Source organism: Leiobunum rupestre, chromosome 3, assembly GCF_980474605.1.
Source record: "Leiobunum rupestre chromosome 3, qqLeiRupe1.1.hap1, whole genome shotgun sequence".
Taxonomy (NCBI): domain Eukaryota; kingdom Metazoa; phylum Arthropoda; class Arachnida; order Opiliones; family Sclerosomatidae; genus Leiobunum; species Leiobunum rupestre.
This window is the reverse complement of record NC_143386.1, coordinates 68,323,504-68,351,265: the sequence shown is the minus strand read 5'-3', so window position 1 is coordinate 68,351,265 and position 27,762 is coordinate 68,323,504. Positions and strand designations below refer to the sequence as shown.

General features: G+C 34.2%; 2 protein-coding genes across 2 annotated transcripts; one reads left to right on the top strand and one right to left on the bottom strand.

Moving 5' to 3' along the window:
• Positions 1-4,730: 4,730 nt before the first annotated feature.
• LOC149954449 (clotting factor G beta subunit-like) lies at positions 4,731-20,875 on the top strand. Its single transcript, XM_090170344.1, has 7 exons — positions 4,731-4,908; positions 12,467-12,763; positions 14,002-14,099; positions 14,481-14,596; positions 15,239-15,489; positions 19,056-19,219; positions 19,616-20,875. The coding sequence occupies exons 1-7, from the start codon at positions 4,833-4,835 to the stop codon at positions 19,766-19,768; spliced, it is 1,155 nt and encodes a 384-aa protein (XP_090026470.1). The 5' UTR covers positions 4,731-4,832; the 3' UTR covers positions 19,769-20,875.
• Positions 20,876-25,432: 4,557 nt separating this feature from the next.
• Positions 25,433-27,158, bottom strand: LOC149954448 (52 kDa repressor of the inhibitor of the protein kinase-like). The gene is made up of 2 exons (XM_090169905.1): positions 26,463-27,158; positions 25,433-26,074 (listed from the first exon to the last, which is right to left on the bottom strand). The coding sequence occupies exons 1-2, from the start codon at positions 27,156-27,158 to the stop codon at positions 25,433-25,435; spliced, it is 1,338 nt and encodes a 445-aa protein (XP_090026031.1).
• Between the last annotated feature and the right edge of the window lie 604 nt (positions 27,159-27,762).

The following is a 27,762-nucleotide window of genomic DNA, read 5'->3' as shown; positions in this document are numbered from 1 at the left end:
AAGTGGGATTCCTGTAGTTTCAATAGACAATTAAATCAACTGTAATAACACTTATCTGTTACATATTTTAAATATAACCTATTCTCTAAATAGCTTAGTATTTTACAAATAAAACCAGCATGTCAACTATAAAATCCTTTAATGTATTCAAATAACACTTCCAAATAATGAAAAATGGGACCTAAAACTGTTGGCAGAAGATCTTTAGTCTGAAAATAAAATTATTGTTTTATTTTTCACAGAGGGTCTTGTAATAATTACCCGGTAGACTAACCTCTTATTTAAAAAATATATACTTTAGTTCCTAGTACTTAAAAAAATCAAATTAGAAAAAAAGTAAAAAGGACAGACAAATGTAGAGAATGGGGTTGGGGTCACCAATCATATAGGGACTTCAGTTCCTATATTTTATCTGTGAAGCCCTTTTTAACGGTAAGATAACGATTTTGTTTTAGTCGCGGGTCCGGCTGCATCGTGAACTAACGATTTTCGCATTTTGAATCGCATCAGGGAGGCTATTCTCTAATTTATCTCGATCTCACTCTCGATGTCGACTCGAAGTCAATCTCGAAGGCGATCACTTCGATCGAGAAGTCATTTCTCGATAAACGCTATTCTATACTTTATCGAAATCGAATTCGAAGTTATATATCTCGACTCTCGACAAGCGAGTAGACCACGTGGGTTCTACATATTTCCGGTTCTAATCGCGCATAGGCTCTCTATTTTCCGACCAATAAGAATACACCATCACAAAAACAGCTGATTACAAACGCCCTTGTTTTATAGTTTAGAGAAAGGATATTTATTTTCATTGTAATACTGCAGTATATATTTAAAGTTCAAATAGAGCTCGGCGAAACAGCTAAATTAACCGCTAAAGTTTTGATTAACCATAAAAATTACGATTAACTGTTTATCCATGGATATTATCCACGGCTATATAGCAATTTAACATGTAAAATAATCGGGTTTTTTTCGGATAATTTTCGTTTGTGGATAAAAATGAATAAAGTTATTATTTCTTATCCAAACGCCGAGCTCTAAGTCCAAATGATTTATTGTTTGATCTCTTATAACTCTTTATCTTTGAAAATTACGCCTATTATCGATTTCTAAGGCTATATTGAACAATTCAAGACGAGCTATAGCAAGCGCCATTGCTTTTTTCCCTAAGAAAGACGGTTTGGGTAGTGGTAGCTTTTTGGCAACACGGGAGAAGGGGGGGGGAGGTGGTTAAAAAGAACTACTAGCTCGATGATTGGTTACAAGCACGTAGATATAGAAATTCTAAGGGGGGGGGGGACGGGTTATAACACAACCAGATGAAATCGCAAGCGCAGCGAGCGCGAAATTTTTCGTTAGCAATAACGCATATTTAAAGTACTTGCTAGACTCGGGACGAGTGACAATGACATTTCCGATCGAGAAGTGCTTACAGAATAGGGTCCCTGGTTCACAGTAATATTGATCAGTTGGAATTTAAAAAAAATCTCGGGGAGTATTCTTTAGTCACTGGGACAACGGAAAATGTAGTAACTGCTCATGGTGTTTAGTTTTTAACATTTGCGCAATGAAGTGCTGAACGTGATGCCATTTTGTTTGGCGGAAATGTATATTTAATTCTTAAAAATCAAAAACTAATTAAAGCTTAGTACTACAAAATGGGCATCCCAGCCCCATTATTATATTACATCGTTGGGCCATATAAAATAATTCCTAGTGACATAGTAACTAGTGAAATAGTATTTAGTTACCACGTGATCCCACCTCCATTTTTAACTTTACTTTCGTCGGCAGCAGATATTCAAGCCTTACAATAATAAAATTTATTTTATTTTTAATATTATTTGTTATTTCCACCGTGTTTTTCCACCACAATTATTTAATATATATTACAGTACTTATATATATATATATATATATAATTGAACCAATATATTACTGGGAGCTATTATTATATTTAGCAAAATATGTATTCAGTCTTTGTACTGTTTTGTTAATAAAATACATGTTCAGTAGTTTTACGTTACCTCATTTTCCGTTGAAAATTTAAAGGTATTAAGCAGTAGTTCGGTTTAGGAAATAAAACACATCAAATCAAATCCAATCAAATTCAAATTATTTTATTATCTTTAGAACGCTACGTTACTTTATATTCCGTTGTCCCAGTTACTAAAGACGCGGCCAACTCATTCGTCGACGTTTCTGTGTTAACCTATGAGCAAAAGGTCTGACTTCTTACTGTTTATGAAGTGAAATGGATAAAAAAGTGTAAGAAAGATCTCAATTAAGAGAGCAGAAGGTTTAAATATGCTCTGTGGTAATGCCCTGAATGGTCTTAAATGTTGGAATTTTTCCTAACCACTTAAGAGGTATAAAATGAGACCTTTATTTATAACAGTGTAGCCTCTAGACAAACCTAGGTCGTCGCTCGCGGATTTAATGCTGGGTCGGGGATACGCAGTAAAGTAGGCGAGTATTGTCTCATCCATGTTTACGTTATGTTGACCACCTCGACGAAACCTTGGATTGACATTTCCGTTGAGGTCCAAGTCCCGTATAGCTCTGAGAACGATGTTATTGGTTGGTCTTCTGATGGGATAGCGCATACGAATTAACTGACTAGCTCTAGTAGCGTTACAATTAGTTTATCCGTAAAACAGTTGCCCATTTAAGTCCGCTCTGCTGCAGAATAACCCGGCATACTCGACTTTACTGACTAAATTGAGAGTGTGATTTTAAACATGAAAGGTTACGCTTTTTATAGGAAATCGAAACTGGACTTTTGTTCAAAGCATTCAAATGTTAAAACCTTTTTTAAGTACTAGAAGGTATACTGTAGACATTTTCCTCAACAAAGGTACTACACCTACCCTGAAATATTTTTTTGAGAAAAAAGCACTGTTCGAGCTATTTGGGACACCCTGTATAATAATATAAGTATGACACTATATTATCCTGATTCTTATTTGAAAATGATAGTTGCTTTCGAAAATTATCATTAAAATCAATGCGTAGCAAAGACTGAAAACTATTTGGAACTGTCAAACAAATATGCCCAAGAATTGTATCAACAGCCTATCTGAAGGATCAGCTGAGGCTTATTTAATAATTAAACGCTTTCAACGGTAAAAATAACGTTTACTTTGGCGAAATATCGTTAAATTATCGAATTGGAACATAAAATTGATTGCTATAATCATCCTTATAAAAGGGAGATATTTTTGAATTTGAGACCTCGTTTATATCGCTATCACAGAAATTTTGACAACTAAAATGGTCCTCTCACATTGTTAGTCTACATAAAGCCTCGTAGGGACAAACTCGAGAGCTTCTTTATCCGTTGACTTCTCGTCTGTTTGAAAGACGGAAATCCATCCGATTATGAGCTACTAGAGTTGATCGCTCTACGTAAAATAGGCTAATTTCCGACCACGCAATCGTTCTGTGACAAACTACCCTTAAGATAAACCTTTCCGTGTCATACTTATAACTATTATGTTACTTATGATAGTAATGACTTATTTTGCTAAATACGCGTTTATGAATTCCAGTTAAATAATCGACCCTTCTTTTTCTGATAATGACCCTGCGAAATCAATGATGAAATCAAAGGTATATAAATATCTCTTAGGGAGAAATATTCAGCTCCCTACACCACAAATAATTTTTTCACTTGAAAAATGAACATTCTCAGGTTCTCGCTGATTTTTCGAAAGATGTTTCGGAAGAAAAATGGCGCCCATTGAAATCTGTATCGAGCATGTTTCTTTCTTACGGCTTAGAATTATACTTTTCTCGTGAGATGATATTAAATATTTCTGATGATCTGGAAGTAACAGAAGTTTATAAGTAGCCATTAAAATGACAAATAAAGGTACTAACTTATTTATAAATTTTATTTTATTGATATGATTGGTTTATTTAATCACAATTTATTGTGTATTTTGCAGCGCACTTATTCGTGTTTTGAAAAATTAGCGGAAGCCTATAAAAGCACTTTCAAACAAATAACATTTAGGCGATTGACAGTTCCTAAATAAGATATTTATTATATACTTTTGATAATACCTACCAAAATTAAGTAGTAGATTACATATACGTCCTGTATTACAGTGAAATAAAAGTAATTTCATTCTATTTAGTAAATGCTCCGCGTGATATCAATGATATGGAATTAATTCTTGCTCGTTCTTTTTTCGGTCTTTCAAAATGGAAAACGAGTATGAGTTTACAAATAGTTAAAGCATTAACATTAACGTTTAAGAGGAAATCCGTTGCGAGAATTCTAAATGACTCGAAGGAATTTCGGTGGGGTTCAATGTTAAACGCGCGAAACCGAATTTCAAGGATACATAAAAGCTAAAAAAAGAAAACATTTTCCGTCGAAAAGGAGTCCCAGAAACTTACTCAGAATGGGTGCAATACGCAGTTTCTACTCACGCAAACAACCTTTAAACGAGGCAGGGACAAATATCCGCCTACCAAACGCCTCTCTCTCTCTCCACCATTCATTAGAAAAACTTTCGAGTCAAAACCTGTTCTTCGAGTTACAAAATTATTTAAAGGTACGATGTTCCGATAATTCACGGACGGCGAAGAGAAATATATTACGTAATATTCCCCATCAGCTGCTGATCTTTGGCAATTTCTAAAAAAAAATTCAAAGGAAGTGAGGTTCAATTAATTATTTATCAGATAAGTTCCAATCGGTGTTTATCGTGAGCGGTGTCGGGTTTTCGTGCGTCTATATTTTGGTCTTAAAAGGAGTCGGAGTTTCTGGTTGGAAAGACGAGTGTTTTAAACGTCTGATCAAGCAAATTTCGAAGATGAAAACGTATTTTACCGTCGTTATTCTACTGTTCGTTTATTTTCAAGTTGGTTGGTCAGCTAGGTCATTAGTAGGTAAGTGTTATTATATTTGGTTCATGCTTGTAAATGTAAAAATGCTTATTGTCAATTGAAAAATTAAAATACTAATGAATGATTAAATTTCAATTCTTAAAACATTATTTGAAAATTGTTAGAATCTTTCAGTTAGAATATTTTCGTGATTTTAACAATTTTTAAATAATGTCTTACTTTATTTAACCCTCGATGTGTATTTCTTACTAGTTGGTAAATATACTCTATAAATATTTCAGTTGGTTGAAAGGTAATTTATAACTTAAGCACTAATTAAATAATTAATTAAGTGCAGAATAATTTAAAGCTATTTATCTCAAAATGCGTAGAAAGTTATATGGGTCGTTTTACAATAAGGCTATAATTAAGTTCAGATAAGGGTCTCAGTTAGTTTGATAGCTTAAGCGCTTAAAACTAATTAAGTCCGTTTTTTTAAATTAAATATTTTAATAGAAAAGGGTTCGTTTTACCATAAGTCTATAATTACGTTTCCAATAAGTGTCATTTAGTCAGAATAGTTACTGATAGCTTAAACACTAAAAATTATTTAAGTAAAATATTTTAAATGAAATGTTTTAAGATAATTAAAATTTATGAAATAATTAAAATACAAAAAATAATATTTTGGTGCAATAGAAACTATGGCCTTGAGAGGTTGACCCGAAAATACCGCTTGTCTACAGCACTATAGCCAATAAATAACGCAGATATTTTAATTTATATAGCGAAATCAAGCGTTTTCTGTCCAATCGTTATAGTCTTTGGATGCATCTCCTTTTAAACAGGGTTACCATCTTTTTTGTAACGTAAAAGTGGATGTTTTAAGTTGTAGAAATTATTATAAATATAATATTTTTACGGTCTACTCAAAGTTTGTAGGCCATTTTTCTTTCTTACCATTAAACCAATAGGAAATATCATACTTATTGTTATTTTGTTACTTATGCTAAGACTTGCAAATCATGAGTGGCAGATATTCGGACAGAATTCAGAACAGACAGAAGAAGTAAACCTATTCAAATATATTTGGAAATATTCTATATTTTCATTTAAATTGGGGTCCTGATGACCCCTCGACCCTGCTACGAATGATTTATTTCGAGGGTCCTTGCATTTGTGTTTAGAGTCAATGACTCCCAGACTGCCAATATTTAGAAGTCGGTTTCACGCAGGGTTGGCAAGAACCAACCTTATTGAGTTAATCCACCCTGGTTTAAAACGGTTTTAAACACGGAAACAAATCCATGGCTAAACCTACTTTTAAAAAATATTGAGAAATTAATTAGAAATATTGAAAAAACTAAAACCTAACCTTCACGTTTTGTCGTAAGTAATGAGAGCTAGATATAAGCAATTAGGGGATCTTAAAATTCATTTTGCACGTGAAAACACGCCGCCATGTTAGGGTAAAAAAGCGGGTAAATAAGTCTAGTAGAAGGAAAGTGAGGGCGAGACGCCACTCCCGGGTTCGGGTTTGGGTTCGGGATCGAAATCCGGGATTTAAGGGATGAAATGGGGGTAAAATCGTCAAAAAGTCAATGTATTTAGGGTATTTCTCGCGACGATTTGTTTTCTCATATATCAACATATTATGTCCAGGCCAACTTGTTCATATATCTACGCTTATCTCGAAAGATACTTCAACGTATATCTTATCAAGTTTTATCGTACGGAATAAGTTGAAATGATGTAAAAATTGATAACCTAGGCGACGCGTGCGCAGATTACCCCGGGGGACGCGGTTAATTTGAATTTAAGAGTGTTTTGACGTCATGGAATATTCGTTGTTAAAGTAGAATGGAAATATTTTTAAACTTCATTTTAATATCATTGTAGTATGCTTGACACTTGAACCAATCTCACGAGTATTTCTTAAAACGAATATCTCGATCGCGTTTTATCGTACGAAATAAGTGGAAATTATGTAAGTTGTATGATTAATAACCTAGGCAGGAAGATAGCGCGCGCGTGCGCGGATTACCTGGGAGGCGCGGATTGCCCGGGCGCGCGGTTAATTTGAATTTAAAACATGGATTCCCTCTCCGAAATAATTCATGTACCCAAAATTGGACCGCAAGTTTTTTTCTTTTAGGGGAATCTCTATGGGAGTTTAACATTACAATAAAGCTAATAGGTCCAGTTTGGGGTACTTTTGGTCCGAAATGGGGTACATAGGGCCGAAAATGGTGACTTTGGTCGTTTTAAGGGTACTTTTGGTCTATTTTGGTCCATTTTTGGGTACATCAGAAAAGCAGTTGGAAAAACGAAGAGCCTTATTTTTTTTTCCACTCATCTCCAAACTCCAAAAATTTATTGCTATAATTTATTTATCCCTTCCGTAGGTATAAAATAAGATAAAAACCACTTACCTATATTTTAATAACGGTAAATTAAAAATACTTAATTAGTGTACTAAGTTACGTTTAAAAGAACCTTTTGTAACAATTCCAATATGTAAATATAGGTATAAGGATTGAAAAATACTTAAAGTGGTTTTATTGATAAACTCTAAAGGAATTTAACTTTAAAGGGTATCTTAGATTATTGTTTTTAATTTTATTCAAGTTGAAAACGTATTAAGAGTCCTTCAAAGTACTATAAAAGGATTTTATTTACGAACTTAATTCATATTTTCTTCAAACTTTCAATTCGCTTTTATTACTATTTAAATACGGTAAAATATAATTCTTATACACAAATATAGGCAGAAAGATACTATAAAACACTAAAATTAAAATTAAATTAAATTTGTGTGGATAAGATTTGTAAATATCATTTTGAAACTAATAACTTTCACGCTTTATTTAAGTCAAGCCAATAAAAACAATTACCTATATTTTAAATACGGTAAAATATAAATACATTTCCGATATGTAAATAGGTAGAATAACACTATGAAAAGTTCCTTTTTCTTCTTTTAATACGACAACACACAACTCTGATACGCAAATATATAAAGAAAATATAAAAAAAATTTACTCTACGTTCGATACGTTAAAATACATTTCCGATACACAAATATAGATAAAGAAATACTATAAAATGTAAAAAGGTAGTTTTAAAAATGAAAGAAGTTTAACAATATAATTATTCTAATATAATTTCAAAATCAGGTATTATTTAAAGTACAAATGCATAATTTAGTGAAGCAATTCTTATTTAAATACTTTTATTTAATTAATTTGTGTATCTGAAATGTATTAATTGAAAAATAAGTGGGTTTTACTATTTATCACGGTTTTATATATTGGAATTGTTACAAAAGGTTCTTTTAAACGTAACTTAGTACATTAATTTATTTTGGAAGTTCAAAACGTATTAAGAGCCCTTCAGAGTACTATAAAAGGATTTCATTTACAAACTAAATTAATATTTTCTTCAAACTTTCAATTCGTTATAATTTGAATTTAAATGAAAACATCATGGATTATAGGTGCGTAATCTACTATTAGACCGAACGGATTAAAAAATACTTAAAGTAAGTGGTTTTACTGATAAACTAAAGGAATTTAACTTTAAAGGGTATCTTAGATTATTGTTTTTAATATTATTCAAGTTCAAAACGTATAAAGAGTCCTTCAAAGTAATTTAAAAGAATTTTATTTACGAACTAAATCCATATTTTAGAAGTTAGTTTGTATGAAATACTTACTAATACCTGAAAAATGGACTTTAGAGTTGATAAGATTTGTAAATATCATTTGAAACTAATAATTTTCACGCTTTATTTAAGTCAAGCAATTACATTTTTAAAAATGAAAGAAGTTAAACAATATAAAAATTTGTAAATATTGTAAATATTTTTAGGTAATAAAGAAATTAAGAAATGTTTTAATTAAAATATCTTTCATTTTCCACTACATTTTTAAAAATGAAAGAAGTTTAACAATATAATTATTCTAATATAATTTCAAAATCAGGTATTATTTAAAGTACAAATGCATAATTTAGTGAAGCAATTCTTATTTAAATACTTTTATTTAATTAATTTGTGTATCTGAAATGTATTAATTGAAAAATAAGTGGGTTTTACTATTTATCACGGTTTTATATATTGGAATTGTTACAAAAGGTTCTTTTAAACGTAACTTAGTACATTAATTTATTTTGGAAGTTCAAAACGTATTAAGAGCCCTTCAGAGTACTATAAAAGGATTTCATTTACAAACTAAATTAATATTTTCTTCAAACTTTCAATTCGTTATAATTTGAATTTAAATGAAAACATCATGGATTATAGGTGCGTAATCTACTATTAGACCGAACGGATTAAAAAATACTTAAAGTAAGTGGTTTTACTGATAAACTAAAGGAATTTAACTTTAAAGGGTATCTTAGATTATTGTTTTTAATATTATTCAAGTTCAAAACGTATAAAGAGTCCTTCAAAGTAATTTAAAAGAATTTTATTTACGAACTAAATCCATATTTTAGAAGTTAGTTTGTATGAAATACTTACTAATACCTGAAAAATGGACTTTAGAGTTGATAAGATTTGTAAATATCATTTGAAACTAATAATTTTCACGCTTTATTTAAGTCAAGCAATTACATTTTTAAAAATGAAAGAAGTTAAACAATATAAAAATTTGTAAATATTGTAAATATTTTTAGGTAATAAAGAAATTAAGAAATGTTTTAATTAAAATATCTTTCATTTTCCACTACATTTTTAAAAATGAAAGAAGTTTAACAATATAATTATTCTAATATAATTTCAAAATCAGGTATTATTTAAAGTACAAATGCATAATTTAGTGAAGCAATTCTTATTTAAATACTTTTATTTAATTAATTTGTGTATCTGAAATGTATTAATTGAAAAATAAGTGGGTTTTACTATTTATCACGGTTTTATATATTGGAATTGTTACAAAAGGTTCTTTTAAACGTAACTTAGTACATTAATTTATTTTGGAAGTTCAAAACGTATTAAGAGCCCTTCAGAGTACTATAAAAGGATTTCATTTACAAACTAAATTAATATTTTCTTCAAACTTTCAATTCGTTATAATTTGAATTTAAATGAAAACATCATGGATTATAGGTGCGTAATCTACTATTAGACCGAACGGATTAAAAAATACTTAATGTAAGTGGTTTTACTGATAAACTAAAGGAATTTAACTTTAAAGGGTATCTTAGATTATTGTTTTTAATATTATTCAAGTTCAAAACGTATAAAGAGTCCTTCAAAGTAATTTAAAAGAATTTTATTTACGAACTAAATCCATATTTTAGAAGTTAGTTTGTATGAAATACTTACTAATACCTGAAAAATGGACTTTAGAGTTGATAAGATTTGTAAATATCATTTGAAACTAATAATTTTCACGCTTTATTTAAGTCAAGCAATTACATTTTTAAAAATGAAAGAAGTTAAACAATATAAAAATTTGTAAATATTGTAAATATTTTTAGGTAATAAAGAAATTAAGAAATGTTTTAATTAAAATATCTTTCATTTTCCACTACATTTTTAAAAATGAAAGAAGTTTAACAATATAATTATTCTAATATAATTTCAAAATCAGGTATTATTTAAAGTACAAATGCATAATTTAGTGAAGCAATTCTTATTTAAATACTTTTATTTAATTAATTTGTGTATCTGAAATGTATTAATTGAAAAATAAGTGGGTTTTACTATTTATCACGGTTTTATATATTGGAATTGTTACAAAAGGTTCTTTTAAACGTAACTTAGTACATTTATTTATTTTGGAAGTTCAAAACGTATTAAGAGCCCTTCAGAGTACTATAAAAGGATTTCATTTACAAACTAAATTAATATTTTCTTCAAACTTTCAATTCGTTATAATTTGAATTTAAATGAAAACATCATGGATTATAGGTGCGTAATCTACTATTAGACCGAACGGATTAAAAAATACTTAAAGTAAGTGGTTTTACTGATAAACTAAAGGAATTTAACTTTAAAGGGTATCTTAGATTATTGTTTTTAATATTATTCAAGTTCAAAACGTATAAAGAGTCCTTCAAAGTAATTTAAAAGAATTTTATTTACGAACTAAATCCATATTTTAGAAGTTAGTTTGTATGAAATACTTACTAATACCTGAAAAATGGACTTTAGAGTTGATAAGATTTGTAAATATCATTTGAAACTAATAATTTTCACGCTTTATTTAAGTCAAGCAATTACATTTTTAAAAATGAAAGAAGTTAAACAATATAAAAATTTGTAAATATTGTAAATATTTTTAGGTAATAAAGAAATTAAGAAATGTTTTAATTAAAATATCTTTCATTTTCCACTACATTTTTAAAAATGAAAGAAGTTTAACAATATAATTATTCTAATATAATTTCAAAATCAGGTATTATTTAAAGTACAAATGCATAATTTAGTGAAGCAATTCTTATTTAAATACTTTTATTTAATTAATTTGTGTATCTGAAATGTATTAATTGAAAAATAAGTGGGTTTTACTATTTATCACGGTTTTATATATTGGAATTGTTACAAAAGGTTCTTTTAAACGTAACTTAGTACATTAATTTATTTTGGAAGTTCAAAACGTATTAAGAGCCCTTCAGAGTACTATAAAAGGATTTCATTTACAAACTAAATTAATATTTTCTTCAAACTTTCAATTCGTTATAATTTGAATTTAAATGTTGGGCTTTAGGCATCTTGAATATAGCTACCGCAGTTAACCGTGGAATGACCTCCTACAACGCTATACAACCTCTTTTATAGTATATTCAAGTATCATTTGAGAACAATACGTTTCTCATACTTAAAATATTCGTTTGAAATACTCGTGAGATAGGTTCAAGTGTTAAGCATATTTAAGTACTACTTACGCGTTAATGCTATTAAAATGAAGTTTAAAAATATTTCCATTCTACTTTAACAACAAATATTCCATGACGTCAAAACACTCTTAAATTCAAATTAACCGCGCCTCCCGGGGAATCTGCGCACGCGCCGCCTAGGTTATCAATTTTTACATCATTTCAACTTATTCCGTACGATAAAACGCGATAAGATATACGTTCAAGTGTCTTTCGCGATAAGCAGAGATAAATGAACAAGCTGGCCTGGACACAATATGTTGATATACGGGAAAACAAATCGTCGCGAGAAATACCCTAAATACATTGACTTTTCGATGATTTTACCCCCATTTCATCCCTTAAATCCCGGATTTCGATCCCGAACCCAAACCCGAACCCGGGAGTGGCGTCTCGCCCTCACTTTCCTTCTACTAAGTCTGCTATACCTCACAATGTAAAGGTACTGTCACGCGCAAAAACATAATTTTTAAATCGGGAAATTTGAGCATTTTCGAAATAATGAGGGCTAGATATAAGCAATTTGAGCATTTTTTTATTAATTTAACTGGTTTAAACGACCGGTTACAACAGGCTTTATCCATATTGGATTTTTAAATATTTAAAAAAGCCGTTTTTTTGTCAACCCTGGTTTCACGTGGTGCATTGTTGCCAAATCAGTCAATTTTTGAAAATCTGCCATCTTGGAAAATGGTGACCCACTTTTATTATATAACGTTTTTTTCTTCGTTCTTAGGAATCCCGCCCCAGTACAGATCGACCCTGAGAAGAACGTGGAAATTTCCGGAAAATGAGAGTCGAGGAGATTCAGTGACTTTCACTGACGAACTAGAATCCTGCGAGTACGGCATTCACAAGAAACACGGATTTTGTTTGAAGCTGACGGAATGTCCTTCGCTACGCGGAGATATCGCGAAACTGAAAGCCAGGCCGGCAGTTTGCTATTACGAAGGCCCTGAACCAATCATTTGTTGCCCCAACACCGCCGAAAGCGGACACACTAACACCTTACAGCAGAAACAGTCCACAATAGGTAGAAGAAGTTAAAAAGAGGGTTATTAAAATAAAACATATTGTTACTTTAATTTGAACAAGTTGGCAAGCCAAAATATACCTGTCCTCGGAAGAATTTCTAATTTTGAGTGTTCAAAGCGAAACATGTATCCGTGGTTCTGTGGTAAAACGCTTACCTGTCGCGCAGGAGGGCTCGGATTTGAATCACGCCCGATACTAACGCAAATTGAAATAATTTATACTTAACCCAATGAAAAGTTTTTCCCTAATTACAAGAAACTGCGAACGCAGTGATTACACTTTGCCCCGAAATTGCGTACGCTTTCGCAGCCCAGACAGACAGACCCACAGACAGACTGACAGACACGGTGATTGTAAAACCCGTCCTCCTAAACTTTGGCAAGTTGGTCTAAATTAAAGCTAGAGTTACATTTTCTTTAAACTAAGGTAGCTTCGGAACTTAGACATAATTACCGTAATATATAAAAATTACTCTGCCTAAAGATTATAACGTAATTAATAAATCAATATTTTCTTGTAAAAGTAGTTTAAGAAAGTTATTATATATCATATTTCCACCCGCACTATGTTTGACGTATTTTGAAAAATCAGAGGGAGCCCGCGAAGGAACATGTTCTGATAAAATATGATTATCAGTAAAAGGAAATGGGTAATTTTCTCCGAAATGTATTTTGGAACGTCACTTTGGGAATTTTCAATTTCACTACTTTCTATACCGGGTGCTGCCTTACGCCTTTTACCAGTTTTAAGCTAGTATAGTACGTTATAGGGAATACAGTATAGTTTGAAATAAGGTATTCCCTGAAACTTACAATACACCCCCGGGTTGATGGGAAGCTAAAGCTGGTCCAAGGGCAACGAAAACTCAGCAAACTACATAAACCTTGATTTTGTACAAAATAGTGATAAACATCGTAAGTTCACAGTAATGTTTCATTTAAGTGTGTAAGTTCCCTTTCTTCTTAAAGGATTATTGATAGCCATTTGCAGGATGAGCAGACCTTTTTGGTGTATTTCACACAACGTCAGTAGGTCTTTCCTTCGTCATCGTCATAGTGGGGTAGCCGTATGACGTTGAAGCTACGTCAAATTACCTCATAGCTATTAGTAATTATTTCGTTAAACGAACGCAATTGTGAAACATAACTGTAGAGTAGACTTATGTAAACAATTATTGTATTTCTATTGGTAATCAAGTAAGCTCGCTTTCAGTCAACTGATAAAATGTATTTGTAGGTTGCGGGAAAAGACCAATTGACCTGTCCGGGCGAAGTGGCCAGAATCCACTGGTCGCGGGAGGCAAGGACGCAGCCCCGCACTCGTGGCCCTGGATGGTAAGTAAACGCGACACAGTATCCCCATAGTAAAGTAAAAGGTACATCCAGGACAGCTATACGTGGTAAAATTGTCACTCCTCAGCGTGCTGTGGTTTCTGGTGGAGTCCGGCGATTTCGGGCTCATTTCTAGGATAGCGGGACAACCACCTTAGCCGGACGTACGTTAATAATCGTATTCGTCGATAACTTTGGTAAAATGTTCACGATATTATTATTTAAAAGGGCCATTCTTGAGACCACTCTTATTCTCAGAACCACGCTGATTGACCTCTAAAGGGAATTGCCTGATAAGATTACAGATAGCTGTTTTGAAGGAGTAGAGATTCCGTTATAGGCATTCTATGTTATTTCCTTATCCTAAAATAATATTTTTGGCAGGTGGCAATTTTTGTAAAAAGGGGAAACAATTTTCGGTATCATTGTGGAGGAGCGCTTGTGAACGAACAGCACATCGTCACTGCTGCTCACTGCTTTGCCGGCAGTGCTAGGTCCAGGTCAGTCACTCACAAAGAGGCTCCTATACAAAAAATTAACATTCGTTACACTTCTGCAGACCGTTCTGCAATTCTGCTTCTTATAAGCGCAGTAGTGCCCAAGTTTCCAAATTGTAAAGATTAAATCGTGATTAACTGGTTGAAATTGATTAACTGGATGAAATGTGATTAACTGGACTAAATCGTTATTGACTGGACTAAATCGTTATTAACTGGATGAAATAGTGATTAACTAGATCGTGTTTAAATTCTTAAATCACGATTAAAAGATTAAATCACGATTTGAATGATTAGTTTGAGATTTACATGATTAAATCGTGATTGCAATTTGAACCATTCCACCATGATAATTATGACAGACTTAAGCATAGTGACATACCTCTCGGTCGAGATCACAATTTTTAAGGTCGAGGTAAAGATTTCCTAAAGAACGTATAATTCGTCGTCCTTGCACTAAACAGTTTTAATATGACGTAAAAAAGTTTGAATACGTGTAAAACAGCCTATTGATAACAATTTCCGTGTTACTGATAGTTCCAGTCCTTCAAACTCAGTTTATGGTCTCCCAAGTGTATCGAGTAATTAAATCTAAGTGTAGAGGCAATAAAAATATTTCCCACGGGGTAATTTTCCCCCTCTTAGCAATCCTTTGGATTACGGCGTGCGCCTGGGAGCTCACGACAGGCGCAACGGAACGTTGCATTTCTTAAGATCCATCACGATTCACGGGAAGTACACCGCGGCGCAACACTACCACGACATCGCCGTTCTCAAACTGCGGGAGCCGATCGAAATAAAAAGGACACTCCAGCCAGTGTGTCTGCCCAAGAAGGGCTCGATCCCCGCGAACGGCAGCCGGGCCATCGTGACGGGCTGGGGCGACACTTCTTTCGGTAAGTGATCTCTGTGCCTTCAAAAATCATTCAACAATTCACAATTTATGTTAACAATATGATTAGTGAGTATAACCTCTTCTTACCGTTTTTGGTTATTATTTAACCAATTAACGATCTCAACGATACTTTCTCCAAGGCTAAGGGAAGATGATGGTAAATGCTAGTCGTGGCCTTTGGTGGGGTGAAAGATATCGGAGCGAGAGAATGATTATAAAAATAAGGGAAGGGAAAAAAAGGAGGAGGTTCGGATTTCAGTCTGGTAACACTTTGCCTGCGATTAAATTCCAAAAATCTTTATTTACGTATTAAAATATATATACATACAATGAACAAATATCGGACGGTAAGGATATTATATTATGCAATACAGTAAATTAGGGCGTGGGTTAATATTATACACTCTACGGAACACAAAATAATAAACGAAAGGGAAATGGAAATCTAATTCTGATTTCCAGTCATTAGCGCGGGACATTCAAATGCTCTGACCACAATTTTTAACATTAAATATTTAGATTACTCACAATTATTTATGGGATCAGTCCCCATTTCTCGGGCGAAAGCCATCGGTTTGTTTAGGCGAGGGAAATGAAAATACTAAATACACTATTCTTAAATAAAACTACAATTAAAAAAATGCTACAATTAACTTCACTCCAATTAAGACTTATATAACAAAAAGAAATACACCACACTGCGAAAAAGATTTATATATATATATGGGACAGAAAACAATTCGGAACGACCGTGAAAATAGTGGGACCTCCTAAGGGATAATCTACGGATAAAATGAGCTCTCAAACTCGGGCCTGATTTTATCCTCTTCGGACCATGGCGAGGGAAAAACCCTTTTTGCTTCTTTGTATTTTGGGAATTCTTCCAGTCTTACTGGCTACTATAGATTCTGACCCTAGGTATCTACGGGGGGAGGGAAGGAACGGAAAATTGTACTCATCACTGGTTATTTTCGGCTCGTCAGTTTGCTTTTCTCTGGGACGTTGTAGCACTTCGTTACGGTACGATTGGGGTCCGGATTGCGCAAGATGCTCACACACGTGGTTTTGGTTTCGCGGGCGTGGGATTTGACAGTTCGATTCGATTACGGCACGGGACACGGATTACGGCAAGGACGTCCGGATTTCTACGTCGAACTTCAAGACGGGGGCGTTGGCGGGGATGTAGATACGTCAAGGGTTTTGATTCTGGAGTTTCCGGCTAGGCGTTGGAAAGGATCTTTGATGTCGGATGGCTTTGGATGGAATCAGCTGATTGGTTTTCATGGGCAATTTGGTTTATCGCCATGGAATTGCGAGGGCCTGGTCCGGTGAGGCGAGGGAGATCTGGGTCCCTTTCTTTCCGGACTTCTAGCGGCGGTACATCATGGGTCCCGCTGGACTTCCGGGTAGCTTATTCGTCTTGTTCCTTTTTCATTCCGGTTCGCAATGTCTTTTTTCGGTCTTGTTCCTCGGTTTTGTTTAACGGATATGGGGCGGAGTTCAAATAAAAATAATTGGTGACTTCACTTTTTCCAGTGGTCATTGGCTGGTTGGTTTCACGTGGTTGCGGGGGTTTCAGAGGTCTTTCCATTACTTTTGTTTTTGAAGAAAACATCCGGGGTTGAAATTCGGCCCTTGACAACGGATATAAGCGGGGGTATCGGTTTCTATCTTGGAGTAGGCCAAACTCGCTTCTCTGGTCTCTTTAGGGTTACCTGGAAGCCTGAACGGAGAATAGCCACTCGGAAATATCTCCATGGAGTCGCGGTCCGCTGGGGGTATTAAGTAGTTAAAGTAGACCTTGCCCGGGCGCACCTCGTGATTGTTGAAGGTCTTTTACGCGTCCGCGCCAGCAAGTCTACGTACGTTGGGAAATACTGAGCCACGAAGAGGAAAGCTTTTAATTAGCACCACCTTGGCGACGGATTAAATATTAGCCTTGTGGAAGGCGGGGATTTAGTTTATAATTTATTTGACCTATACTTTTTAAATGATCAACTTAATTTTTTGTTTAAGGGTGAGGGTAGATCATTTGCTATGATCCTTATAAATTTCACTTAATTCCTACAGATCGTAGGATAAAAAGGGGGCTTTTAACATAAATATTGTAACAAGATGGTCAAAACCAGTAATTTTCTAGAAGGCGAGGATTTTTATATATAAGAGAATCATGTTGCGTATTTACATAACACTAGTAACAAAAGTAAATAAAAAATATAAGTATGCCTGAGGAGAAGGTGAACCTGAAAGGTTACATGAGCTTCTATCCGTCATATTAGGTACCATTTTCGAATTAATGCAAAAATCCTGACCTATATCTAATATCTAAAGATACCTGGGGATATCAGATATATGATATCTTCGGATATAAAATATCTGATATCTGAGAATGACATATAAATAATATCTAATATTTGAAGATATCTTCGGATATGAGATTAACTATATGTAAAAAAGTTCGATATCTTATATTAACATACAAACGATATCTGAGAGTAACACATAAACGATATATGCGAATAACATATAAAGAGATATTTGATAGTAACATATTAATGATATCTAAGAATAATAATAAACAATATCCAGATTTCAGTCGGAGGTGTAATGTATCGATTTGTATTCCCAAAAGTTCAGTCTAGAATTTTTTAAATACATTCTGATGTAGAAATATTTGGATAAAGGAGAAAACACGAAAAACTTCAGAAAAATGAATTTTTAAACAAATTATTTCATCGTTTAGTTATTGTTGGGTAAAGCAGGATACGAGAGGTAAAAATAAATTATCGCGCGTCTATACTCAAAGTCATTACTTTCGAACACTACCATAGGCGGAGATTTTTCGGCCTCTGCCAGAAATATAGTCCGCTAAATAAAGTTATTTTTGTGAAATATTTATGATTAGAGTTTAGGATAAATTTATTGTCTGCCCCTAATATGGAGTAAGAGCTTGAAAGGGCTTTTAAAAAAATTAGCATTTTGAAAATATTATTTTCCCTCGTAAAAATTTAATTTAAAATAACACCGTGACGTAACGAGCTCAACCACCGTTATTCGTAATATCATGGAAACCCAGTTTTAAAAGATTTTACAAAAAAGGATTAACGATTGGACAGAAAAAGGCAAATTTGACTAGGTAATTTAACATGATGATTTTTCTGCGCGAGCTTTAGTGTTAAGTCCGTGTAAGATAATTTTATATCTGTGGGTGCTCTTATTTGTAAATTGCGCCCTTAAAAAACGGAAGAGGAGTAAGGCCATCTATTGATCAGATAATGAAGTTACTCGGATGTTTATTAATGTTTACTGTCGACCGCTTTAATTGTCTCAGGTGACATTGTTTTCGAGTATAGTCAGGACACACCAAACCTGAAAATTGGCTTTGGAAATTCTTAATAACTGGGCCAACAAATAATTTTAATTTTGAAGGTGTGGCTACAGAATCACTTGTTTGAGTCACGTGATGGAAGGGGGAGGAACTACCGGAAATTCGACCCTATTTTTCATACGATTCTGTGAACATTTTTAACGTACATAAATGTTTTATTTTTTGTAATTTCTGTTAAGGTGGAAGAGATAGCAATATATTACAAGAGGCTGGGGTAACGATATTTCCAAACGCTCAATGTAACACGTCGTATAGTACCCTATCCGGATCTTCGTTCCCAAAAGGTATCACCAGCAATATGGTCTGCGCTGGTGTCAAGAACGGAGGCGTCGATGCTTGTCAGGTAAAACCATGTTTGTGCAAATAGACTATTCTAGTAATTCCCCCGCGATTGCTTCCCCTCTTTTGAGAATAAAGGGACCAGGGTTTCGCCACTTCAAGGGCGTCGGAAGACACACAATTTAGGAAACAAATGAGATGATTTTTCAAGGGCAAAGAGCCTACTCTTCGAACAGGAGGGGGATGCTAATAAAGGTGTTAACATAAATAAATGCATTATTGGTTATATCGAATGTATGGCTTAAAATATTATCCAAACTTATAACTAAGTTATTGTTGATTTTTTTGTTAGTCCTAATGAAGTAGTGCTATATAGTCTTCGTTATCGGTTTTACCGACATGTTTAGAAGCGACTATTGCAGTCTCTTCAAGATTTCAATGTGCAAAATGACTATTACAGGGCGATTCCGGAGGTCCTCTAGTGTACCTCGAAGACGACAACTGGACATTTCTGGGTGTAGTTTCCTTTGGATATGGCTGCGCCCAAAAAGGATATCCCGGAGTGTATACCCGTATCACTTCCTTCTTGGACTGGATTGCATCCAAAACATAAGTTCCAGGGACAGCGGTGTATTAATCCTAAGGGCCAAAAGGTAGGGTGCTCGAGATGAGGGCGGAGCAAGCTCAGACAGGTGCCCTAATAAAGATTATACCTAAGGCCCTTTGCGGCACCACTGTCTATAAACAATTAATACTTTGATTATGAAACCAAAGAACTTTACGTAGCTAATGAAATCACTTTCAAATAAAGGAAACTTTCACTCTAGGTTTTTTAATTATATTGCTTTTAATTATATCTTTTTGTACCCTCCAAATTAAAATAATGTATATAAATTGTCCCCTTGTGGAGTTATATCACCATCCAAATGTGGGATTAGAATAAACCCTCTATAGATCGATTTACAATTTTTAAGAACAAAGATGACTTTAAAGGGGTAATATTCATCCGAGGTAACGTGGTGATGGCGTTATTTGATAGTAGATGGCGCTCTGATAGCAGCATGACGTCATAATTTTTATTTTCAACGATTGGTTGAAAGTTTTCAGTTTTTAGTGGAGAACGGTTTTGTCGAGATTTAAAATACAAAAATTATAAATTTTGGATAAGAATTTAAAGTACTATAATTTAGAAATTAATTAATAACTTTTTAAAAAAGTTTATTTTTCATAAACTTTATAGTGTCGCCATCTACCTCAAATATTATTAAATAGGAAGGTACCTCATGTGGATTTCGCCCCTTTTTGCATATTTCCCTGTAGGCAATATGTGAATGCGTCTATTTATTAATATGTAAGATTTTGAAATATAGTGGGAAACGCGAAATTGTGTTAAACGCGAATAGACATAAAAAAGGCGATTTTACTTTGCTGGGTCTAGAGCACGTTCTCCAAATATGCAACTGTTAGTTTAAAAAAGACATTAAAGCTAGTATCTTTAATTTTTGATGTTCTCAAAATGTAAGTAAATAAAGTAACGAATAAGAATATTGATGTACAACAAGAATATGACTAATGTTCACTTTACAAAGTTAAAAAAACACCAGTGGTGGTGGATTCAGACGTACAAGCCTTCAGGGGTACATTGAATCCTACCGGATTCAGGTATGCTTATGTTTAAGCGAATAAATAATTAAATAAATAAAGGATAGATGTCAAAATATTTTTATGGTTTTCCAATGGATTACAAAATTAACCTTTTTTTGTAGAATTTTTCTAAAGGTCATGTTTATTCGGGGGTTTTTAGTGTCGCATCGTGGCACAGAATGATACCAAAAGGTATTTGTTGGGTGGTGCATTATTAAAAGGGAACCATGTTCCAATCCAATTATTTTATTTGGTAAACGTGAGTGTCCCTGGTGCCTAACATCTCGGTGACGCAATAGGAATTGGCGAGAGATACCGAAGCGATGGGCGCCATCGGGTCCCAGTCGGGTTCATTGTCCCTATGTTCGCCGATGTGGTCATTTCCATCTTTGTATCTGTTCACCCACACAAACTTAAAACCGTAGTTGGCGATTTGCGAATCTAAATCACATATTTCTTTTAGCACTGGGTCCCATGGTTTGGCACAAAAAGTGTTCCCGCTAAAACTGTACGACCACCCGATGTCTCCGTAGGCCACTTGTTTTCGGGGAATGCTTTGCCTTGCCCCGATTTATAAACTTGGGACATTCGACCCGTGAAGTAGGTAACTTCCTTTTCTAAATGCTCAAAAAGGTTGTCTGCTGTTTCTTTGTTCAATAGCTTGTAGTAAGCTAGTTTTAAATTGTCGTCAACAATCATAGTGGGGATGACTTTAAGAATTACTTCTTTTTCATTTTTTAAAACTGATGAAATGTCCTTAAATGCCCTTTTCCTTGACCTTTCGGGATTCATATTTCCGCATACAAAAAGTTTGTTGTAAAGTATTTTGCCTTATACAATGAAAATAGGGTGAAATTATTATAGATTTAATTTAAAATGTAATTAAAATTAAAATGTATTGTACATTTAAAATTAGAGTTATACAAAATAATTAAATTTTGATAAGATTAGTTTAAATTAGTGCTTTTCGAAAAATCTAGATCAACATTATCTTACTTATGAAATTAGGGCCTAACTTTCAGTGTCTTTTGTCACCGAAAATGGTGCAGTAATTGTTTTTCCTTCGGGTGTCGAAACAACAAATTCGGCCCAACCAATATAAGCAGGATTTGTTGTTAAGAGTCGAGGCGAAAGTTTCCTGTCTCGTGTAGCACTCCGCCGTGGATGTCATCAACTACTCTTGCCCTGGTCCACACAGACCCAATTTTCAATTATCAAGATTTATCTATAGAATTGAAAAAAAGTTTTGTGTTTCTTTAGTAAATACCTATTAATTAATCTGATTTTTAATTTAAAAGAGCAATATTAACTTTTAAAACCTATTAAAAATAGAATTAAATACCTATTTATATGAATTAATCTATATATTTGAAAGTTACAATAATGATACTATCGAGGGGGTAGTCACTCGTAAAAAATTGTACACCTGATTTCCGATTACAACATTTTTAAATGAATTCTCTGATTTTCATGTTTCCTTAATGTTTTTTGAATTTCATAATATATCTACTGATTAACGGAGAATTTCAATGAAAACTGGTTGAATTACATTGCATGCTGTTTGAATTCCTTTAATTTCGATTATTTTTACCTCTCCAAGGGGACTATAACCATGTCTGTGGTGTGTGTGGCTGCGAACACCGGGTCAAAGTGCTAACCCTGCCTTCGCAGCTTCTTGTATTTTGGAAAAGGTTCACGGCAACACCCCCGTTACGGTGAACGTCAACGGATAAATTTCTCATTACGTCTATGGTATGTTTTTACGGCAGGGTTTGCACCAAATGTTTAGGGTATACGCCTTATTGCCATTGTCATTTTGCGATGGTATCGAGCGGGATTCGAACCCGAGACCTCCTGAAAGACAGGTGAGCGCCTACCATAGAACCATCGATACATGTTATGCTTCAATGAAAATTATAAACTCAGCTTAAGCGGAAGAGTATATTAAGAGTTTTAAATTTTTTAACGTATCAAATTATAAAGGTCAAATCTTGTTGTATTTATAAAAAAAAAGCTACAGAGTGTTTCGCATAAAAACTTTCTGAGGTTAAAAATAATTAAATTAAATTTTGAGAAAGCCAAATGCCAAAAAGGAATTCCGTCACTAAGGAACGAAATTGCGGTATTGAAAACTGAGTGGCATTCTCCCTGATGTCGGCGGCCAACCAGGGCCGGACTTAGAGATTCTGGGCCCATAAGCAGATAAAGAGTCTGGGCCTCTTTTTCACTCGCTGCATTTACTCTTATCCCTGGAACTAGGCTGTGCCTGAATTTCCCTGATTCAGGGTAGAAGTCTGAGCTCTACGGTTATATTACTAAATAAAAGCTCTTAACAATCGTCGACTGAATATGCGATAATTATGCAACATTGCGATTTAAGGCTGCGTCCGTAAACTGCCAGGCAGAAATTTTGCTAATTCTACCTAGGAATTACTCCAACATAAATACGATTGATATCGTAGATTTATGTCTTCGAATACAGTAATTACGATCACTGGAGGGCCCCTTAAAAGGATGGGCCCCTTAAAAGGATGGGCCCTTAGGTGGTTCTGTGGTAGAGCGCTCGACTGCCAAGCCGAATGGTCTGGGTTCGAAACCTGGGTGGCGCATTTGTTTTTAATCAATAGGGAAACGCTAAATTAGAATTTCTTCGATGCAATAATTTCAATTTCAATTAAACTAAAATTTCGTACTCTATTAAATACGCTTCCGATAAAGCTGAAGGTCTAATTTTCAATAAGGCGTAACAAGTGTCGGTGGTTCTGTGGTAGAACGTCCGCCTGTCAAGCAGTAGGTCTCGGGTTCAAATCCCGCCCGATGCGATCGCAAATTGATACTAAGACGATTACCGTGTACAACTGGTGGAAACCCTGCCATTGGACGTTGAGAGGTAGCATTACACTCAGCACTCGGTCCGTCCCAAAGTCATTAAGAAGAAGTTGGAGAGAAAACGCCCATATAAACACAACAGACTCAACATGCACAACCATCAGAACACAAACACATCAAATTCAACACTCACAACCTACGCATAAACATTACAAAAACGTAAACCGTCACGACGGTGAGCGAAAAACACCATCCAAACCAAACCGCAAATGAATCCGTTAACGCTCACCGTCACACGGTGGTTTTGCCAACCCTTTGAGAAACTGCGTACGCAGTGATTACACTTTGCACCGAAAATGCGAACGCGTTCGCAGGCCTGACAGACAGACCCACAGATAAAGGATGCACATACAACAATTAAATCACCTCATTAGTTTTTTGAACGCGTAGCTAGTAAGTTTAATCAACCAAAACCAACGTGGGTAACCGCGTCATCCGATAATTTCGCCCCTAACAACAATATAAATGATTGTGGCCCAATGATCTGCCTTTATCGGGAAATGGCCCTAGAGATTTTAACACTCTTTGCTATCCAATTAAAACTTGTCGCAAAACCTTTAAAGTAGAAATTGAAAATAGAAAATTAAATTTTGATTAAAGGCCGACTACATAAATCTTCGGTTTACTCTGTCTTTCACTGGAAGTAGGCTGACTGCATGGCACACATGTAATGCAGTAAGCCTACTTCCAGTGAAAAACAGAGTAAACCGAAGATTTATGTAGTCGGCCTTTAAAGTAATTTAAAAGTATACTTTATTAATTTTGGGCTAAAGATGCATTTGTTAAATGGCGGAAACTTTTCAAATGATTAAAATATCTATGATAAAAGCACAACAAGAGGCGATATGCCTCTCGAGACATCAAATGGGGCGATATGCCTCTCTCAAGACATCAAAAGGGGGCGATATGCCTCTCTCAAGCAGTGGCGCACCCAGGAATTTTTATGGAGGGGGCCATGATTGGTCTAGAAAACTAAGTTGAAATAATTTGAAGAAATTTAATGAAAGACAAAGGCTAAAATCTTTATAAAAGTTTATTATATGGTAAAGTCTAGTTTTCGTTTCTTTTTACAAAGTTCTTGGACAACTTCGCTGGTGGAGACTTTAATCTCTCTATGTATATACAACATAGCCAATCCATTTAATCGCGATTGAGTCATGGTTGATCTTAAATAAGTCTTTAAAAGACGTAACGTTGAAAATGACCTTTCACTAACGCAAGATGTTACCGAAAGTGTTACAAATATTTTAAGTAAGCTATATATGTTATTTTATCGCATTTCGATAACGCGTCAATAGCATTTTTGCAGGGATTGCTTGAAACAGGGTTTTCAAATTTTTTGTGCCATAATTTAATTTCTGCTTTTAAAAACGCTGAATTAGTAGTAGACAAATCACGTTCGTAAAATTCGCAAAGCTCAAGAAATTTATTTATTTCACTTTCTGCTAAGATATTTCCTTTAGGGAGAAGAGTGAAAAAGTTTTTTAAAATGCTCCGGTGTCGCGTGAAACGTTCGTGGAGTAGACTTAATATTTGGTCCAAAAATGGTAAAAAAGTAGTCCTCCTAAAATATTCTTCGACGGAATCCGATGGAACATTGGATTTTAATGTTTGTTTCGATGTAGTCCTTGGCTTTTTAATATCGAAATTGAAGTTATTAGCTTTTAAACACGCTTCATCGTAAATTTCTTTAAACGAAGATTCAGGTGATTCACGAAGAACACTTATTTGATCCACAACGTCATCAACAAAACTTAAGAGCATTTAACAGGTCACTATAAGATTTTTGCATTATTTTAGACAATGGTAATGTATACGCAAATACTTTTTGTATGGTATATAAAGATATCATAAAGCTAAATTCGCACAAAGAATTAATCAAACGTTTTGAGTTAGAGGTCGAGTCTTTATCGTCCCATGTAGACGTTATTGCTTCAAGACTATGTATTACAGCATCATACAACTCTACCATAGTAATAATTGCTTCCTGTCTTTCTACCCACCTAGTCGGGCACACTCGAAGTAGTTTCTGCTTCATAGTTTCAGGTGAATATTTATCAATATTTTGAATCAATACGTCTTGTCTTTTTGGGGTATTAAAAAAATTGTACACCTTTTCAATTATGCCGATGCAATTTCGTATTTGCGTCACCGAAACGGCATTTCCTATTGCCAAATTTAAACTGTGCGACGCGCAGTGAACATACAACGCTTGTGGATAAATCGCTGATATGTGAGACTGAACATCGTTAAACTTTCCACTCATTGACGCTGCTCCGTCGTACCCTTGCCCACGTAGATACGACAAATCGATTCCATAATCGGTAAAGCTTTCTAATATTTTATCAGACAAGGTTTTACCTGTAGTACTAGTTACAGGAACGAACTGTAAAAAATGTTCACAAATTCTGATGTCGTTTTCTTCGTCTATATATCTTACACACAATGAAAATTGTTCCGTTGTAGATATGTCACAAGTTTCATCCGCAAGAATGGTAAAACATTTCGCTGAATTAATTTTCATGACCAAACGGTTCAAAATTATATCGTTACACGCATTTATTATTTGGTTTTGAATGTTCCAGCTGATGTACGTTGTGTTTTTACCACAATGCTTTAAATGTTCGATAAGGTTTTCGTCACCCGCATCGACTCTCGCTCTTAACAAAGCTCGAAAATTACCTTCATTGGCAACTGGTTCGTTTTCAATTGAAAATTCACCATAATCACGATGACCCTCTTAGGGAAATATTTTGCCGACCGCATAAAATTACTGTTTTCATTATCGGTTCTAATCGTTTTCTATTAGTTGCTGCTTGAGATGCACTGCTTAAATCAATTTGTCGATCGATTGAAGTACAGTGTCCGTCTCGTATCTCGCGAAGCTTTTCGTACGACAAAACGGCCGTTATATGATATTGCGTGTGTTGATGATTATAAAATTTTTCAATAGCTCTTTTCCAGTAGTTATAACCTTGCGTAACTAATTGACCTGGATCTTCGTTTTTGTTTTTTCCAACATTAATAGGAGCAAAAAAAACGCAATATCTACAATACGCATTGTTTTCCACTTTGGAATACAAAAGCCATTCAAATTTTTTAAACCAACTATATTGAAAACTTCGATTATGACTCGCAGCGGACGTTGCGGGAAATTTAAAATTTGGTTCAGGTTTCCATACCCTTTTCAATATATCCAAATCTTCCTCAGAATTTAATTTTCGTTCTTTCAATATTGCAATATCGCCAGAGTAGTCAATAGCTAAAGACCTACTATCTTCTTTCAGATGATCATCAATCGTCGGATTGGTAATTGAAACATAATCCAAATTAGTCACTACGTCGTCCGTAGCCTCGATTTCCGCAGCCTCAGCCTCGCCATTGCTTTTGTCATTTGAACAATTAGTTTTTGATTTTTTTACGAAATAATTCAGTAAAGTACCACTTATAGTGCGTTTTTTATCAGTCATAATGATAATGATAATTACCAGCGTCAATCTGCCAGAACGAAAATTCGAAAAGAACATTTTTGGCTACAGTAGCGAACGCGACGAAAGAAGAGGAATGTTGGTCTATACTAAAGAAATACGAATTTAACAGTTTTATTGAATTTCTACGTCCCTGGGACCCTAAAAAATAATCTGAGAGTGCCCCGTGGTGCCCCCTCAAAACGTCTCGGTGCCCCCTTAAAAATATCATTATGCCCCTAGAAAAATTTCAAAGTAAGTAAACAAAATCAATAAAATATGTCCTATTTACAGTTTGGTCTAAGCTACAGAAAAACGAATTAGGGAGATACTGCCAGGGTTATTATTTCTCAAAAATTGACGAGGGAGAGATTAATGACATTAACGTCATTTGTATACGTTTAAATGCGTTATCGTTTCAAATTAATTTTATTCTGGGAGCTCCATAATTGACCGAAATATCAATGACGTTAGCTAACCCTAAAACGCGCCGTTTTCGAAATCATGACCGGCATACGGTAGTATTCTATTTGAATTTTAGAAATATTGACGCGGGGAGGTTAATGAAATTAACGTCATTTGTATACCTTTAAATGCTTTATCGTTT